Source organism: Halyomorpha halys, unplaced genomic scaffold, assembly GCF_000696795.3.
Source record: "Halyomorpha halys isolate HHAL.00 unplaced genomic scaffold, Hhal_1.1 Scaffold637.1, whole genome shotgun sequence".
NCBI lineage: Eukaryota > Metazoa > Arthropoda > Insecta > Hemiptera > Pentatomidae > Halyomorpha > Halyomorpha halys.
The window spans coordinates 329,924-350,090 of record NW_027115727.1 but is presented as its reverse complement, the minus strand read 5'-3'; the positions used below and the strand labels follow the sequence as shown (position 1 = coordinate 350,090).

General features: G+C 35.4%; 1 protein-coding gene across 1 annotated transcript in view; it reads right to left on the bottom strand.

The window, feature by feature from the left end:
- Positions 1–20,167, bottom strand: part of LOC106684975 (uncharacterized) — a 58,264-nt gene that overhangs the window by 12,974 nt on the left and 25,123 nt on the right. The window contains exons 9-10 of the mRNA XM_067052749.1: positions 12,955–13,113; positions 12,756–12,797 (exon numbers count right to left, since the gene is read on the bottom strand). Of these exons, the coding sequence (XP_066908850.1) occupies positions 12,756–12,797; positions 12,955–13,113 (201 nt within the window). The remainder of the gene's footprint in view (positions 1–12,755; positions 12,798–12,954; positions 13,114–20,167) is intronic.

Here is a 20,167-nt window from a genome sequence, read left to right as displayed (position 1 = left end):
TGCGACTTTATCTGCGTCGGGTTTAACTCCTTCCCTGGAAATCGTGTGGCCAAAAAAATGTATTTGCTACTGTCCCAACGATGATTTATCTCCCGATAATTTGAGCCCAAATTGCCTGATTCTCTGGAATACGCTGTGTAGATGTTGCACATGTTCTTCTTCATTTTTACTGAACACTAGCAGATCATCCATATAGATCTGACAAACAGATTCATCAATTTCTCTTAAAAATTCGTCCATTAGGCGCTGAAAAGTTATGGGAGCATTTTTGAGTCCAAACGGCATTCTTGTAAATTCGTAGTGGCCCCTCTCGAAAGCGAATGCCGTCTTATGTTGATCCTTAGGGTGCATTTTTATCTGATGATATCCGGCATTCAAGTCCAATTTGCTGTATACCGTTGACCCACTCAGCCTGTCCAAAATATCTTCAAATCTGGGGATCGGATACTTCTCGTCTATGGTATTCTTGTTGAGCTTCCTATAATCTATCACTACCCTGTACTTTTCGTTAATTTTACCAGGCGCGCTCTTCTTTTTTACCGCCCACTATGGACTATTGTATGGGGATGTACTATCAATAATTATTGCCTGGTGTTTTAAACTTCGAAGCTCTTCCCTGATGTGGTGACGTAGCGCCTGCGGGTATCTCCTCTCTTTCACATAAGTGACCTTGTTTATTGTGTCTTGTTTCAGTGTGATCTCATGTACCGTCTCCCAGTTGCCCCGAGCATGTCTCCTTCTTTAAAAAAAATATCTTCTTATTCCCTCTTAAGTCTCTGCCTCCAGTCCTCGGCTTGATTAATTGCCCCGACCCTCGGTTTTCTTCTGTTGATGACATTTGTACATTTTACCACCCAACTTAATTCTCCGATTTCCCTTGATATTCTTAACCCAAATACCCACCTTCCCTAGGAGGTCACACTCCACAATCACTTTGTATTCTCTCGGCATAATCCCTACGATATCCCCCCGTGCAATATAGATCCCTACCATCACACAGCTTTTGCAAGGCTTCTCGGCACATGATGGTGTTGGAACTGCCGGTGTCCACCAGGCACCTCACTCCAGCTATCTCTATTATAGGCAGACCGCCGCTCTTTTCTCTCACATTATAATTCAGCAGTGTGCGGTCGCCTCTCCGCTGACAACCCCTTCAGATGTCTCGCGTCTTCCTCTCTCCAGTCCCTCGTCTCCATTCTCCTCCGTTCCCTCGCTTCCATCCTCTTGTTTCTACCTTCTCCTCTAGACTACCTCGGTTCCTTGGGTCCTCGACTTCTTCTTCGGTCTCTGATGCTCCTGATGCTTGCGTAGATTCATCTGAAGATCTACTGAACCTACGGTGGCTTCTCCGTATCTGATGGGCGTTGATCTCCATTGGTTCGCCCCGGCCCACATCTCTTCTTCGGTACAAATATGGGCATTATTTGGCTATGTGCCCCTCATTTTCACATTTAAAGCACCTCGTGCGTAGGTAATGCGCCACTAAATGCCTAATTTGACCACATCCGTGACACTTGCGGTCCTCCCGCCGACTATTTTTTCTGGGTTTCACTAGGCTTCTTCTATTTTATTGGTCAATAGCTCTCTCTATTCTACCTTTTCTGTGTTCTTTCCTCCTTCAAGGGTTGGGCATGTTTCTTGGCCATTGGTATTCTATCCGAGTCCACCCTGGTTCTTCTACTTCCATTCGGGCCTCTATCTCTCTAGCGCTTGCTTCTACGAGATCTAGGGCTATTTCCACAAACAAGCGCTCTCTCGGAAATCCTTCCTTCTTCCCTATCTCCTTTACCAACTGTATCTTTAGTACCAGGGATAAAAATTGCATCCGGCCCTTTACCTGAATTGTTGCCATCATTTCGCTCAGTTTATCTTGATTTCTGTTAAAGCGGGCCAGGAGTTCCGCGACATATTGCCCTCTAGACTGTTTCGGTTTCTTTGTCTCTCGGATCATCATAAATATGTCTTCCTCTGTGGCACACCGTCCTCCTCCAAACGCCTTCTTTTAATCTTTCCTTGATAACTCTCCAAGGGGTCTCTTCGTCAGCCTGAATCTTATTTAGGATGCTCCTCTTGACTCTGCAGACGACCACTGCTTTTAAAGCCTCCGCATCTTCACTATCGAGTAGACTTCACTATCGATAGACGTTGCTTCAATTCGGCTTATTACTCGGTCACCCCCTTTTATGAAGTGGCTCATTTCTCCTGTTTCCCCGTTAAATCGTTCGAGGTCAGAAACGGCCTTCCTCAAGTCTTGTCAGTTGCTGTGCGTACTTTTACCCACTCAAGTGTTGTGGCGTGGGCTCCCGCCAGAGAAACTTCCGGTAGTGGAGTAGGCTCCGGAGGTGGAGGAGTCACCTCCACGGGTGGTGGGTTTTGAACCCCATTTTGATTTAAAGCTTCCAAGTTCATGACCAGGACGAAGTATTGTCTGACGATACTATTGGCAGCCATTATTTTTTAAAAAATGAGAGAACAGAAAAAAAAAATTGAAAGCTTAGAAAACTACGATAAAAAAAAATCTTCTTTAAAGCAAATATTACTCCAGTATATAAAGTCCCGGATTTCGGCACCAGTTAAGTATTGGCGAAAGCAAAATGTCAAAAAAGAGAAGAAGGAATAAGATCTAACACGCTTTAACTGCTGTAAAATACTAGCTTTATTTATTTTTTTTCCTATCCCCTATAGAAAATTATATTATTGAAATTTTATATACATACATTTGCAAAATTGTTCTTTTACTGGAGCATTGCTCCATTCTAAGGACTGGTTAAGATTTTTAGTTCTTGGAGTTTATACAATGTTAAATAGACGAGGTGCTGGGGCACACTTTGTTTTCTGAGTTTTTCCCTACATACTAAAAACTAAAAACTAAAGAGTGTCCTTTACTTCTTTTCAATGGGCGGTACATCATTGGCTACGAGGGTGGAGATCCTGCCAGCGTACTGGAGGGGGCGCTGGTGTCAGTGTCAATGATCACTGGAAGAGTGGATTGGTCAGATGTTTGAGGGAGTCAAAGAACTTGACATGGCTTCGACCAATGAACTATGGTACTGCTGGCAGTTCGAGGAGCTGATGCAGTTCCGGAGGCTTCTTCTTCTTCCACGATGTAGTGCGGACCATCCCCGCAGCATACTATCCTAGAATCCCTGAAGGTGGCGCTGCGTGCCGTCAGAGAGGTAAATGAAGAGTGATGCTCCGTAGAGAAGTGCCGGCCTCAGGATGCTCTTGTAAACTTGGAGTTTAAGCCGCAGAGAGAGCGGTGGTGATGTGAGGAGGTGGTTAAGTCTGTAAGACCACCTTCGTATATTTCTCGTTTTCTGGTAGAGGTAGCTTTATTGTGTTCGTTACATCTCTTATATACCTTCGATCAGCCGATCCCCTCAGTCAGCTGACATCGAAATAACAGCTGACTCAGGCCGTAACTTATATATGTAAGTTATATAGGAAAAATCGTCAGTCAAGGGATGACCACGCGAAAGTTATCGGAAAAAGCGAGAAGGCGGATCGAACGGGAGAAACAGCGGCGAGTGGCGCGACAAAATTTGGATCTCCGTGTTGTACCGGGAGATATTAAAATTCGGACGTTTGTATATCGTAGGTTATGGTCCAATAGGAGCAAAGAATCCCTGCGCTGTGAGGTGCCATTCCGGATGATTACAATCAGGGAATACAAGGTAGTCCCTATAGAAAGCAAACATGAACCGCAGAAAAAGCGTACGGTTCATGCTTAACAGTTAAGGTTCCCAGCGATGGTAACTCCGTAAGCGCCTCGAGTGTCTTCTCATCAAAAATCCAACATGTTTTCGTGACTGTGTTTTTTCCCCCCCCCAATTGTGTAAAATAGATGACTGTGCAAAATTAAGTTTGTGTATTTTTATTTTTTAGGTGCAAGCAGCCATTCGAAAAAGTGTATTTGATTTTTTTGTTGTACATATAAGTTTGAGTATGTTTGTTACTTTTTTTTTTTTTTTTCTAACTTCCTGGAACAAAGAAATAAGCATTTACAAGTTATACAATATATGTTTGTTCCAAGTGTTTTGATTTCATTTTATTTGTTTTATTTTTAGTTAACGAGAGGTTGTTCCTAAACTGGCAAGGAGAGTTATATTCAGAGTACAGGTATTATTGATCGTAATCCTAAGACTTTCCCTGTCAACAATAGCAGAATGTATATATATATATAGGATTAAGGAGCCTAATAAATCAATATATGAAGTGATCTCGTGTGTCTCATTACTTGTTCACTTTCTCTCTCTTTTTTTAAAGTCTTTTCTCTCGCCTGAACATATCTTATATATGTGTGTGTGCGTGTTTTTTTTTTACGAGGGTCGGTGGAAATCTTCAAAAGATTACCGCCAGCGGTAATCGGTCTTAAACGTGGAAGACTCCTCTTCCCCCGGAGATCGCCCCACTACTACCGGAAGTTTCTCTTGCGGGAGGCCACGACACAACACTTGAATAGGTAAAAGTACGCACAACAACCGCCCTAGACTTGAGGGAGGCCGTTTCTGACCTCGAACGGTTTACCGGGGGTAAGGAGAACTGAGCCACTTTATCCGACCCTAATAAGCCGAATTGAAGCGAAGTCTATCGAAAATCTTCTCGATAGTGATGATGCGGACGCATTTAAAGCAGCGGTCGTCTGCAGAGTGAAGAGGAGAATCCTAAATCAGATTCAGGCGGACGAAGAGACCCCATGGAGAGTTATCAAGGAAAGATTAAAGATGGCCTTCGAAAGAGCACATATTTATGATGATCCGAGAGACAAAGAAACAGTCAAGTAGGCAGTATGCCTCGGAAATCCTGGCACGCTACAACTGAATCGCCGATGGAAACAATCCAGGTACAGGGTCGAATGCAACTCCTATCCATGGTACTAAAGGTTCAATTGGCAAAAGAGCTAGGAAAGAAGGAGGGATTTCCGAGAGAAATGTGGAAATCGCTCAAGATCTCATGGATACAAGTGCCAGAGAGGTGGTTTCTATGACATATTGACCAATTTACACAAACGAGCGCTATCTCGGAAATCCTTCCTTCTTCCCTAGCTCCTTTGCCAACTGTATCGTTAGTACTATGGATAAGAATTTCATCCGACCGTGTACCTTGATTGCCTCCATCATCTCGTTGAGTTTACCTTTTTTTCAGTAATAGCGTTCCAGGAGTTCCTCGGCATATTGCGCACTATACTTTCGGTCTCTTTGTCTCCCTGACCATGATAAATATATCCTCCTCTGGTGCCCATCGTCCTCCTCCGAACGCCTTCTTTAATCTTTCCTTGATACTTCTCCAAGGGCTCTCTGCAGACGACCGCTGCTTTTAATGCCTCCACATCTTCGCTATCGAATAGATTTTTGATTGACTTCGCTTCAACTCGCTTATTAGTAGGTCATCCCTTTTTAAAAAGTTATTTAATTCTCCAATTTCTATGGTGATTTTTTTTAAGTCCGACACCACCTTCCTCTGGTACTGAGTGGTTGACATACGGACCTTAACCCATTCTAGCGTCGTGGCATGAGCTTGCGCTAAAGAGACTTCAGTTAGAGGCTGAATTTATTCCTAAGATGAGTTCCCTGCAGACAAAGGTTGGTTGCCTGCAGCTTGAGGTTCGTTGTTTTGGTTCCAACCCTCCAGGTTCAGAACTGCTGCTCTCACGACTCCGTTACTGGTCATATTTTTATTTTATTTTTTATTGTCTCTTTGGGGCTATTAATCGTCACAAAGTGATGCTACGTTTAAGGCGTAAGCTTTTAGTGGATCAGAAGACTATTATAATCTTTATTGATTATAATAATACATTTAAGAATATTACAACATATGAAATTGTTATTATGTTTGTAAAATTAAATGATTTACAAGAAATAGTACTTTTATTAATATATGATGCCCGTGTGCTGACTGATATAGTTCACGCTGTTCAGCAGCTTGGTTCGTCATGTTGGCTTGTAACAGTTTTGGGGGCTTTAGTAGTTACAGTATAGACCAGAAGATGAATTATATGATATAATAAATCACATTAATATCATAATCGTGACATTAAAAATTCATCACTGTTTTGTTTGATTAGTGGCTTATTTGACTTTTTTTTTTGTGTTTGATTGTACAATCTCATTGATTGTACAGCGACAAATGACGTTAATTTTTAACAACTCTAATAGCTTTAGGAAAGTTTATAGAATGACCTCAGTAAAGAAAGTAACGGTAGTCTACAGTACTATCTTTTGAAAAACCAGTTCTAAATAAAATAATAAAAAGCGATATGTTTAATCTTGTAATAACATATTCATGAATACTGACGAGTATAGACATTAGTTTAGCTCGACCTAAACATTATCCCTACCCCATTTTAATCTGTTAAGCACAGAAACTCTTTAGGTGCCTTTTTATTTATTTCCCCACCACCCATTTATGGATCAGGCTCCCACGTGATATTCTATAACAGACATTTTTCTACTGTTGCTACCATTTTTTCCTTCTAATTGAGAGGCCCCAGTTTCTGTTGGTTGCTAAACGTGCCAGTTTTCTTTTCAAATGGTTGATTATTGAGGTTTTGGTAGATGGCCGAGAGAGTCATGAGCAGCTTTCTTCTCAATACTCTCAGCTTTTCTTTAGCCACTATTTTATTGTGCAGATCTCACAATCCTCTTCTTTTCGGTAGCCACTTAGTAGGCTATTAATTGATTGAGGAATTTTTGCATCCACTTGATTATCCATTTCGTTTACCCCCTTCTTGTCTTTCTCCAGACGCTATTTTTCTTAGGGTCTCGCGAACCTTTACATTTTGTTCAACATTTTTTCGTGAGGTGCTCGTGTTCCACCATTTCGTTGCAAAGGCCTCGCGACCCTCAATCTTTCGGTTAACAATAATTTGTTGAGATGCGAACAAAATAACGTTAATTCCCTAAAGATTGGACTTTGAACCGTTAATATCTAAGCCTAGACGCATATTGGGACGCTTTTGAAATTCCACGTTTATAATATCGCCAACGCTACTACTACACGGTAGTATTACACGTTTTGCGTTGGGATCGGATATACAACGTGTATTCTCGTCAAGTGGAAGCTTGTATTTTATTTAAATTTGATTTTTAATCAATAGATGATTAGATTTTGCTAAGTATTGTATATTCTGGTGGTTAAATATTGTTTACTCGTTCATAATATCTTGTTTCTTATCAAACTAAGAAACCTCTTTATATTATTATTCATTATTTTTTAGTTTACTTTGGGTGTTATAATCTTTGTAATGCACCTCATAAAAGTTTCCCTAAAATATTGAAATCATGCGATATTGAAACAGTCTATATTTTGATTCGAAATTATTGGAATATAATATCATAAGTTGTTTGACATGAACACGCGAACGAAGCAGTACAGGAATTATACAAAATAATCCAACGATCCCTCTCTCACTCAATATTTTATCTTTTATTTTTAAAAAAAATTATTTTTACATCAAAATGTTTCAGCTCTCTCCTTTTTCCGAAAGCTTGGGTCCCAGAGATTTTCACCTCCCTGACCACTATCATGCCGAATATTGATAATGATAAGGAATATCGGATAGAGCAAGAAACAGTCCGATGTAGCAACAATCCTATTTCTTAGTACCTAATTTAGATATGGATACCTGTTGTAACCGGATTTCAAGGCTTCCTATAAATTGAGATTTCGTTATTTTCATAGAATAGATATGATATAAGATAGAAAGATCTCGTCCTATGTGTGTATATATATTTTTATTATATATTTATAACTAAAGTATTTTTAATTTAACAATAAGTTTTTTTAAAATTTTTATGCCGATATTTAAGTGCTAAAATAATCAATATACAGATTAAATATATAAATATTAGGTTAACTAATATCAATATTATCATTTAGCTTATTATATTATTAAAAACCTATATTTAGCTTCCCGTATTATTGAAATACCGATACTTTTTATTCAATATTAGAAAATATGATACCAATATTTTAGTCCTGATAGTGGAATACCGGTATTTTGTCCTCTATACTATCGTTGACACATTTAAAAAAAAATAATAATAATTTTTTTATACATCGAAATTTAGTCCGTGAATATATTATTCCTAGAGATGAGCAAAGACTAATAACAGTTCTCATATTTATAAGCGTACACTCCATTGTATGTAATGGGAGTATTTTTGTCGTTATAAAAAAAAAAAAAAACTTGAATAGAGGCATAGAATGTCTTAAATTAAAAGTTGCTAAATCTATTTCTGATCTTTTCGAGTTTGAACTTTAAGACAGAGCTCCTACATGTTCTTAATATTTAATTGAATTGTAAACAATTTATGCTGTTAATCATACTTAATGATATAGGATCTTATGTAAAGCTTTCATTCAATCGTCATTGAAGGATAAACAATGGACAATTAATGCTAATTAAGTCCTCCTATATTGTTTGAAAGAAAACAAAACGACTTAATAATATTCGTATATGTTATTAGGCTATAATTGATGTGTGAACAATGAATTTTAAACTATTAATTAATTACGCATAGAAGAAGAGTAGTAGACGTCTAATAATTACAATATTAAAATAATATATTATTATTATATAATATGAATATATAATATTAATATAATAACATATAATTAATATTATAACATTAGTATTAACTGAAATATTAATAAGTAATGTACCTTTTTTAGTTCGGCATTAAGCCTTAAGCCTCTTCACCTCGTCAAGGTAAAGGTACAAGAAGAGATTTAAAATATCCTAATATATTTATAACAAATAAATTAATGTCAGTTAAGATACATAGGGTCCCAACACTCTTTATAATACTTCAAATGTCCAACGTTTCGGCCAACCTAGTCATTATCATCAAGGACAATAAAAAATTAATAGCTTTTGTTACAATCGTACTACTAACAGTTTTCAACAATATTATTACTTATAAATTAATATATATTTACTATAAATTTACAGTCTCACATCCAAATATAACAAATATTTGCAGGCAACTTTGCCCATGTCTAATGTTAATTGGTCATATTAACCTATGAAACAACAAAACAATTATCTTACTACATAATATGTTTTGATAACGAATTTATGTCACTATTCCATTTAAATGTAAATACTTTAAATTGCAAATAATCTAAAGACTGTATCACTCTCTTATCAGCAATATTATTTAACCTTCCTTAAAATCAGGTCAGGCATATTATAAATTTATTACAAACTATATTTTGAACCAATTTATTATTTATTATGTTATTTAAAATTCTATGAAAGTTAATTATAATTGTAACCAAAAATTTAATCATATTAATCACAAATTAATTTTTCTTAAATTTTATTAGCAAATATTAATTTATAAGTAATACTATTATTTAAAATTATTGCTGGCCTTGATGATGACCAGGTTGGCCAAAACGTTGGACGTTTGAAATATTATAATAAAGAGTATTTAAACATAATTGGATATAATATAATTTAATAGAATAATAATAACCAGCCTCGAACAAGATATAAAACGAAAATATGTATATAAAATACACAGTTTTTTAGTGTATGAGGTAATAAAAGTAACAACATAAATGTATTAAAATTTGATTTTAAACTTCAGTTTAGGAAAAGTAAAAAAAAAAAATTCTTCATGCAATTTATAACAAGCAGAAATCTTTGCTAAATGCGAGAATGATCTGTATAACATAACACATATTTAAATCGTAGGTGTGATAAAACGTTTGAACCCGATAAGCTAAATTTATTTTTAATGTAGAAAACATTTCTTAAAAATGTATTCCTTTTAGAAAAAATGTGTTAATCACAGAAATAATTCTGTTAAACTGATCATTGAAATCAATACACCTCTCTTTTACTCACACAAGTATGTTTTGGGGTTTTTAGGCCACGCCTAATTATACCCAATGCAATGGGCTTCCTTTTTCATCTAAAGTGAGTGAATCAATTTTCGGACAGCCTAAATCTTCCAACATAACGATAGAACATTTGTGAAAATTTTGTTCTAGAAATAGTTTCCTATATTGACCCTTATCGAAAACAAATTCATATTTACAATCAACAAAGTTGAAAATGTCTTTTGTATTATGATAGTAATTTTCTAGCCAAGAATTTATTCTCCTACTTTTAACAGTTTGTGTACATTTCTTCAGTCAATGCCAATGTCTTCAAGACTTGAATCTTTAATCGAAAAGAGAACACTTTAATAATATAATCTCCTAGGTTTTGGACAAAACATTGGAAAACTGGTATCGCTGCACTTGCCAAATGAACACTGAGCAAAGGTTTCACCTCATTTTATATCATTCGATGCACTCTATCAATTAGATGGATTTATCCCAAGACTCTTTGATACAAATTCTGTTCATTTTTTACAGGCCCTCTTTTTATTGATTCAGACTGTTTTGAGGAATCTCTTCCAAATAAAAATCATTTTTCTTTAAAGTATTATAAAGAAAACCGAGGTTGCATTTGTCCATAGAATTTGAAACGAAGTGTAAGAACTGGGCAAACCGGAGTTTCTAAATTTAAATAGTCATAAGGATTTGCCATAGAATTTTATTTTAGAAATATTACAATGATCAAACTTGCTTCATTTTAATGATTATTCAATCTTTTAGTTCGGAAAATCAATATGATATAACGCGTTGTAAGTAAAGGATATTCCTAAAGTTTCAAGGTTCTAAAACCTAGTGAAAACATCTTTTTGACTTGAGAAGTGGCATCAAGGCATATGCTACTTGAATTTTCATTTACTGTAATATGGGGCAGGTTCCATGATAACCTCTCAAGATCTATGTAACGTATTTCAACCGCTTCATTTCCAGATGATGGTAGGACAGTAGTTGCCATCACGTCTGCTTCTAAAGAACACTAATTCCGAGCTTCACATAATTTACAATCTTCTGATAACCTTCCCAGAATCCAAAAGAGATTATAAGATGAGATTATAGTGTTCAATTTCTCTACTATTGAATAAGGTCAATAAATGTTGAATAATGATGGACTTTCATAGTTTTCATGAACTTTAGAAACATTTTATTATATTTTTCTTTCCCATTCCCTTGTGCAAATTTCTTTGCTTTATTCTATAGGATATTTTCTCGAAACTTTGACACACTACACATGCAGGTTTATTTTTATAAGCACTATCCATACATATTTAGAAAAAAATCTATTACACTAAGCAAATACACTGTTTGCTATAATATAATATAACATTTTACATTTTATTTCTTTATATTATATTATTATTATAAAGGGATTTCTTTTTTCTCGGCATTCGCTGGAAATATCGTCTACTCGGACTTAAGTCAATGGTGTGGCTAGAAGAAATTAAATTTTCGATGTTTATAAATTTTCTTACAACACTCGCAGTCCCGAGGAACACTGCTTTCTGCACGTCTAATCCAGAATGTTTGAAGAAATATCCTTAATGCTGGAAAGTCTTCACAGGAATCAGATCATTCGTAGAAATGACTAAAGGTAAAGCTCTGACTTTTTTAGGCTAATTGTGAGGAATTATGTGATCTGTTATGATGGCTTGGTCCCAAAAAACCTTCACGTGTTGTCTGTTGATCATTAATTGTGTACATTAAACATAAAGGTTTGATGTCTTCAAGAATCTTTAATTTCTTGGCCGATTCCTGGTGGACAATTTTTTTTATGTTGTTGTGTCTCATATTCATAATATCATATATAAATATTCTTTACCTGCGAGCACTTGGCAAACGCATGTAATATGCTAAATTGATTCTGTAGCCGGTCCATAAAGTTGACATACGTCAGCAACATCTTATCCACACATATGGCACCTGCAGGTTTCTTTTAGCTATTACCTCGTCCTGAATTGCTAATATAAATCCTTCTGTTTCAGAAAACAATGTATAATTACACAGACTCATGCCCACTCCCGTTGCTGATAAAATGCGGTAAAATCTACTAACCAGTTCATTAGATTTCCACTTTTCAACCAGAATTTCAACTAAATCTACTTGCCTCAAATCATCCATACGTTTGATTAACTTTTAAAAACCCTTCTATTTCAACTAAATCTACTTGCCTCAAATCATCCATACGTTTGATTAACTTTTAAAAACACTTCTATTTCAACTAAATCTACTTGCCTCAAATCATCCATACGTTTGATTAACTTTTAAAAACCCTTCTATTTCAACTAAATCTACTTGCCTCAAATCATCCATACGTTTGATTAACTTTTAAAACCCTTCTATTTCAACTAAATCTACTTGCCTCAAATCATCCATACGTTTGAGTAACTTTTAATTACCCTTCTAGACGATTTTTACATTGCACGGTCTGTTATTTTACGGATCCTATGCGGTATTTCGAATATCTTCGGCTGCATTACTCTATTATACCTCCTCATTATATAACATTTTTATAACATACAATTACCTAAGTTCTTAAAATGGAAGTATTCTAAAACCATGTATATTAAATCAGGTATTGAATGTCTAAATTTAAGTTTGGGAACTTTTATTTAGAATTTATAGATATTAGGCAGAGAGTAATAAGAAATAATTGGATCGTCCAATGTATGATGTCCTTGTCCATCGTATAATTTTTAATGATATATCTAATTACTATTTCGATATATGTATTTGAAAACTATCGATAAGATATACATTGTTATTTAAATACCTAGTTCATTAAACTTGAAAACAGTAGTTTTCTACCACAGAAAATTATACTCATAAAATATTATCAAGTTTAAAGACACATTATTTTATATACTTACTGATGGATAGACGTACCAACGTTTCCGGTAACCTGTGGCTAGCTGAAAAATCAAAAATAATTAAAATACGATTAGTTGAATCTATAAATAATTTTGTAGAAATACATTTTAAGATGGAAGTGTTCTCAAACAATACCATATCAAGTGAACAATAGATTTTATGAAATAGAAATATTTAAATTAAAACTTAAATGCTCACCCTATACGTATCAAGTTTATAACTCAGCTTTCTTTCACTAGGCAAACCATGAAGCTCTTCCCATTCCCGCCTGATATTATCGTTCTCCAGGTATCGTTTCATTAAGATTCTAAACAGAACTGAAAGGCGGGTAGGTGACTTTCTGTTAAAGATGGTAGCCTTTCCAAAGAAAAGATCATTAATCAAAAAAATTGTATAAATCAGTAAATTAACTAAAAGTTAGAAAATAGGTTTGTAAAAACTTTATGTACATTAAAGAGGGCGTGACTAAGGGTCAGAACTTAAAACACAGAGGACAAAAAAAATGTCACACAAAAAAAACTTGAGTCCAAGAGGAGATTTATTTTATACGATATGATATTAAAAATATGTTTCTAAAAGTGTTAAAATATGCTATACAATTTCGAAAAAAATCCTGACACAATATTGTATCATAAAATATAACGGCGGATTCATCGCTTACTGAAGATGTAATTAAGGAAAAGGTTGATGGGGTGCGTAAAGAGAGAAAACACATATTTCGAAACATTTTTAATATGGGTATTCATGATGTTTTGTTAAATGTAAAATGTTTTACCATGTTAAATGTTATAAGTATAGGATTGTGTGGCAACACTGAGTACCTGATAACCTCCCTAATCAAGTTAGTGTAAATATTGTAATAAAACAAGTGATGTGTTCTGGTGTTGGCAACGAGGTGAAAAGAAATTTTTTTTTTTATTAATTTTCAATGCTCAGTTTCCAGTGACTGTTTTTATTTTCAAATTTCAGTTTCCAGTGATTTAATTTTTCGAGCATTCCACCATTCGAAAACTTTTTTCCTAATAAAGAAAAAAATTCCTGTTATCTTGGACGATTTGAGAATTATTATACAATGAAAGGTGTTAAAGATAAAACCCAGATTGCACGGCCTCTATGTGTTAGTATTGGATCTGTACATTACAATAAATTGGCAGAATTTTTGGGTCCAGAAAAAACAGTAAACAGACTATCACACGATGAACTCATTGATGCATTTAATAAAATCCTTATTCCAAAAAAAAGTGTTGTAGTAGTCCAGCACTATTTACTAAACATTTTTCAAAGAGATAGTGAAACAATTTCAGAATTTGTTTCAAAATTGCAACAAGACTTAGCGGAATAGGAACTGTCCGTAATATGTACAGCTGATAACTGCAAACAGGTTATATCTGTTTCTGAAATTTTTCTGAGAGCTCAGTTCATTCATGGTTTACGCGATAATTGACTACGTGAGCTAGTTTTACAGTCTAATGCTACAACATTCGATGCAATTTTAGAAAAAGCTGTTGCTCTTGAAGCTGCTAAAATTGAAAGCAGAGAACTTAAGCAGCGCCCAAATACTAGTCATCATAACTTTAATGAACAAATGAGCGACACAAATAAAATCAACAGTTTTTAAAAAATTCGTTCTAGAAATAGTTCAAGGAATCGTACAAATTCAAGATTACCTCAAAACAGAAGTTACCGTCCTGACTATCGAGCTCTAGGCATAGACAACCTCTGTATTAGATGTGGGCGAAGCAAACAAAGAATACAAGACTGCAGATTGGATAATGAAAAATTGAAATGTAGGTATTGTTCAAAAATTGGACATTGTGCAGAAGTCTGCATTTCAAGTCTAATTCGAGAATTAGGAAAGAAAACTTATGCGAGCACTACCAACACTCTCGAGGCAATGCCTGTATCTCAAGACGCGTATGGCCCTACCTATGGTCTCAACCAGATCATTCCTGTTTGAAATAGCCGAGAGTGACAAATAAATAATTGGAGTCCAACTCAATGGCAAGCCTCAAAAGTTCGAGGTCGATTCTGGGGCTAAATATTCGCTTCTGTCCGAACCTGAGTTCCAGCAGCTGAATTTGAATATTTCTTTGCAAGCATCAAATATTGCTTTCCGATCATATTCGGGAAACATCATCCAGCCCAAAGGAAAAATTGTGGTGGCAGTCGCTTATAACGGAAAAGAGATTCAGGGTGAATTACACATCGTGCCACTGAATACAGAGCCGAGACACCAAATTCCAGATTCCAAGATCAATATAATTTCAAATTATTCGCCAATCTTTGAAGAAAAAGTTGGTTGCATTCCAGGATTCCAAGACTATCTTCAACTCAGGGAAGGAGTCAAGCCAGATTTTACCAAGGAACGCAGCATTCCGCGTGCCTTAAGAGACCGAGTTGACAAGGAATTAGATGCTCTGATGGCAGACGGGATCATTTCACCAGTCCCTACAACTATGCTCTCCTTTGGTAATACCCAAACAAGATGGTGGCGTGCGTCTTTGTGTCGATTACAAATGCGGAGTAAATGAACGGTTGGTTCAGACGAATCATCCCATTTGGCGCATCGATAATATTCTGAACAGTCTCCGATATTCCAGATATTTTTGCAAAGTTGATCAATACAAAGCTTATTAGCACCTAAAGTCAGCGATGTCAGCAGTATGATACAGACAATGTCAACACACAGGAGCACTTTTCGTATGCATCGCCTTAGTTTTGGAATAAAAACAGCCCCCTCAGAATTCAACCGAATATTTTCCCAAATTCTAAAAAGGGCTTCAAAATACAGAATCCTATTTCAATGACATAATTGTACTTGGTGAATCAAGGGAGGAGTGCATTCGAAATCTTCAATTGTGTCTCCAGCGACTTTCTCAATTGCTTGTTCTTAGAGGAAAAAATAGAATATTTAGGATATATTGCAGAATGCAATAAACTGAGAAAATCTCCTATTAAGGTTGCAGCAATCCATGATATGCCACGCCCGTCAAACATTGATGACGTTAGATGTTTCTTAGGGTTAGTGACGTATTACTCGAGATTTGTGCCAGATTTTTCTACGATTTCGTATCCTCTCCGATATTTGTTGAGAAAAGATAAACGTTGGTTATGGGCGCCAAATTGTGAGGAGATGTTCTTGAAACTCAAAGCTGAACTTTGTTGCGATCGTGTTCTTATTCCATTTGACCCAGCGTTGCCACTTGTTTTGACAACAGATACTAGCCCAACAGGGATTGCCTCTGTCCTTAGCCACACAATAGAAGGTATGGAAAGGCCGATAGCCTACGCATCAATGTCACTTACCGTTTCTGAGACCAACTATAGCCAGCTTGATCAAGAAACGCTTGCTATATTTTTTGGTGTAGTTCATTTCTATTATTATCTATATGGAAAACATTTTGTACTTGTCACGGATAACGAGCAATTGTCCAGGATCTTCCACTACCGGAAACCCCTCCCACAAATGACATCAGCCTGTTTACTACGATATGCATCATTCCTTTCAGGATTTGATTATGTTGTCAAATATAAGAAAGGGAAAGATAATCAAACCGTTGATTGCCTTTCTCGAGCTTCAATCATACAATCTAGACCATCATCAGACGCGCTCATTGGTCATGATGTTCACCAAATATGTGCAGACACACTTTTCCATACTTCATGTTCTGCAATAACAGCAGCTATTATCAAAGAGTTACAGATCTAGAGCTTCTGAAAATCATGACTGATCTCAGGCGTAACGTTACAGATTCCGACTACACTTGGCAATTTCAAATTGTATATAAATAAATAAATGATATTAATAATTATCAATTAAATTATATAAATAAATAAATTGACATTATTTTCCGGCTAGATAGAGTGTATGTTCCAAGCTGTTTACGTTCCAGTGCTCTATAAGAGCTTCACCAGACGCATCTTGGAATAACCAAAATGAAGGAGCTTGCCCACCAATATGTCTATTTGCCGAATATTGACAAAGATATCAAGCGTTTCGTTAAAGATTGTGAAAGTTGTGCTCGGACTCGCGCAAATCCTCCGAAAGTTCCGGTCCATCCGCAGGAGAATTGGGAAAGGATTCACTTGGACTATGCCGGCCCATACGAAAACTCCTTCTATGTTGTTTTTGTGGGTCCAAAATAAGTCCAAGTGGGCCGAAATAAAAATCAGCAAGGATGCACCTAGCAGTTTTTCAACTATCTATTTATTGGAAATCATCTTCGCTTCACATGGATATCCGCAAGTAATTGTCTCTGATAACACCTCCATTATTCAGAGTGAGGAATTCCGCACTTACTGCACAGAGTTCTAATGGAATCTTCCAAAAATTCATTGCACCGGAATATCCTGCTACAAATGGTCTAGCTGAACGTAACGTTCAAACTTTAAAATACAGACTAAAGTCGGCAGCAAATGAGACTTATCCCATTAAAGAAAAGATACAGAAAATTATTTTCCTATACAGAGCAACGCCTCTTGCTTGCGGAAAATCTCCAGCCGAAATGTATCTTCATCGCTAGATAAGAACCCGTTTAGATGCCATTTTCCCATACATGCCACAGACTTCAAAGATCTCTTCAAACTCCTGCAGGTATTCAAAGTGGGAGAGAGAAGCCAAGTTCGATTGTATATAAACAATAGGAAAGTATGGCAATTTGGAGAAATACAAAGAAAATTGGGCACTCATCATTACCAAGTTTTACTGGATTCATGAAGATCTATTAAAAGACACATCAATCAGCTGAGATCTGTACTGGTTCCCAAACCTATAACTCAAATAACATTTGGTCCATGCCAGTCATTTGACATTCCAAGGAGTCTAGCTCAAGGTTCAAGAGTATTCCAAGAAGTACAGTTCGAGAGTCTAAGAGACCATATGTGAAAACCCCGTCAGAACCTGATCCAGACATGGAAGCTAGTGATTTACCTGAACCAGAACAACACCCTCAACGAGTACGTCGGCCACCTACTCGCTACAAGGATTTTGTGACGAAATGAAGGATAAGGGGCAGAAGTCAGTGATTGGGTGAAGTGTGTTGTATGTAAGCTGTCCAAAAGTTCATTGTAGTCTTAAAATAAGTGGGGGAGAAACTGTGGCAACACTGAGTACCTGATAACCTCCCTAATCCAATTAGTGTAAATATTGTAATAAAACAAGTGATTTATTCTTATGGTTATCATTAATTTTCCAGTTATTAACAAGATTACTTTGGATTGTGAGTAGCCCTATTTACAGGCATGTTAAATGCATAAGAACTAGCGAATTTTCTGAGCAGCTTGTGTTTTATAACCTTTCCTTCCAAAACTTCATGTTATTGTTTACTTCTTACTTTTGATTAAAGTAATTTATTACAACATGCCTAAATTAAGTGAAAAGTGGAAGTTGTGAGAATGTTTGACCACTGAGTGGCTTGTTGCTCTTCCAACTTTTGAGAAAGGGGAACAAGATGAGCTAATTGACAACTGTCATTATATTACTATTATTGCCATCCATTGCTTTATTACAAGGGCTGTATAGAAAGTAATAAACGTTTTGAAATAAACGAATTACAAATTGATATACTCTAAGTTTATTATATAGATTTTAAAGGTACACTCTTTGGCTATTTTTCTACATAATCTACCATTCAAATTGAGACACCTATCATGCCTTGGCACAAGTTTTTCATTACCCTCTCTGTAGAAAATCCTGCCAATTGTGAAGTGCGGTCTGTGATTTCGTTTTTGTTGGCTCGAAACAACAGGCCAATTGAAATTTATCGTCAGCTTTGTGATATTTACGGGCAGGGGATAATGAGTGAAAGCCAAGTGAGGCAATGCTGCATTCATTTTTAAAATGGCCGTACCAGTGTTCACAACGAGGACTGCAGTGGTAGGTGATGAATATGTAATTTAAGCAGTTTCAAGATACTTTGAATTGTGATTAAGGATGTGATTCTTAAACAAAGCTATAAGATAAATAAAAAAACATACTTCACACAAAGAAAAAGAATATGTACTAAAATATTAAATAATGCAGATGTGGTGATAATAGAAAGTTAATAATATAAAAATCAAAAGTCGCTTTAAGTAGAGTAGACCGAAAATATTTTGTTTAGGAAAAATCAAGATTTGTTTTTAACATCATTCAAAATTCTTAAATAAAATTTTTCAAAATACTCATAAATTAGAGCTTTTTTGAACGATATTTTTTTTTATTGCCGTTGCCCCGCGTTCAAGAAATAAACTTCTCACATTATGGATTTTCTTTTCTAGGAAGTTCATTATATTTTTGTTTTTAATTATTAACTTTCGATTATCAACACATCTGCATTATTTAATATTTTAGTACATATGCTCGGTGAGATTCTAAAACGAAGGCCGAAACGTCGGTAGACATTAGAGAGGTTTTGTATGTTTTCTCTTGCATACCCAACTAATTTTCAAATACAAAAACAAAATACTTATTTTTATAAAATAATATAATACTCAAGTAGATCTTTAAACTATGGAGACAATTATATTTAATAAATATTTTTTGTCAATGAAATATATATAATCATTAATTATTATAAACATGGTGACAAGGTAACTCTTTGAGGAGAACTTGCTTCCAAACACCTATTCGGATCTTATACACTTAGTCTTAAGCGTCTGTCATCAAATAATAACTAACGTTTCGTGAATATTTTTTTTGTAGATATACAGCTATGCAAAGATTTGTTTTACCCATATATTGCACTCATCTTCAGAGCTTGGATATTTAAGAAAATAAAAAACCTGATTTGTGTGTGTAAAGAATAACCCGCATGACTCTCCTGTATGTCCGGTCAACACTAGCTCTTTCTGGTGCTCGTCAAGATATCGAAAATACACCTAACATTTAAATATATATTAGAGCCCAAGAGGAGAAAAAAGGCAGTTATTTCACCCCAATTTTTAATTACTTAACTGAAAACTAGGTACAATTACTAGTCAAAATTGATGAGTGTGTCAAGTATAGGTAGGGGGAATAAAAAATAGCTTTTTCAAAACTATAAACATATTTAATTTTTTATTCGGAGCTCAATATCTTTACAACTACCAATAACAATAGAAAATATAAGAGAGCATCATTTAAAGTAGAGTAAATTTGCTAAAATTTAAGCCCTAATAGAGCTATTACGTTCATTAGTTCTCGAGATATAGTTTATTAATAAGCAAGATTTCATAAAAATGTTGTATGGAATGTACTGAAAAATCAGTAGTTAGTGAATTTATTTTGATAAATCTATATCTCAAAAACCATTGGACGTACAGATGTCTATTAGCACTCAAATTAAAGCTGGTTCAATGAGCTATAAAGTAGTTTATGACGTTTATTTTCGTAGGAGTGGTAGTTTTCATGAAATTTGTTAAAATAAATTGATTTATAGTTGTTCGGACAAAT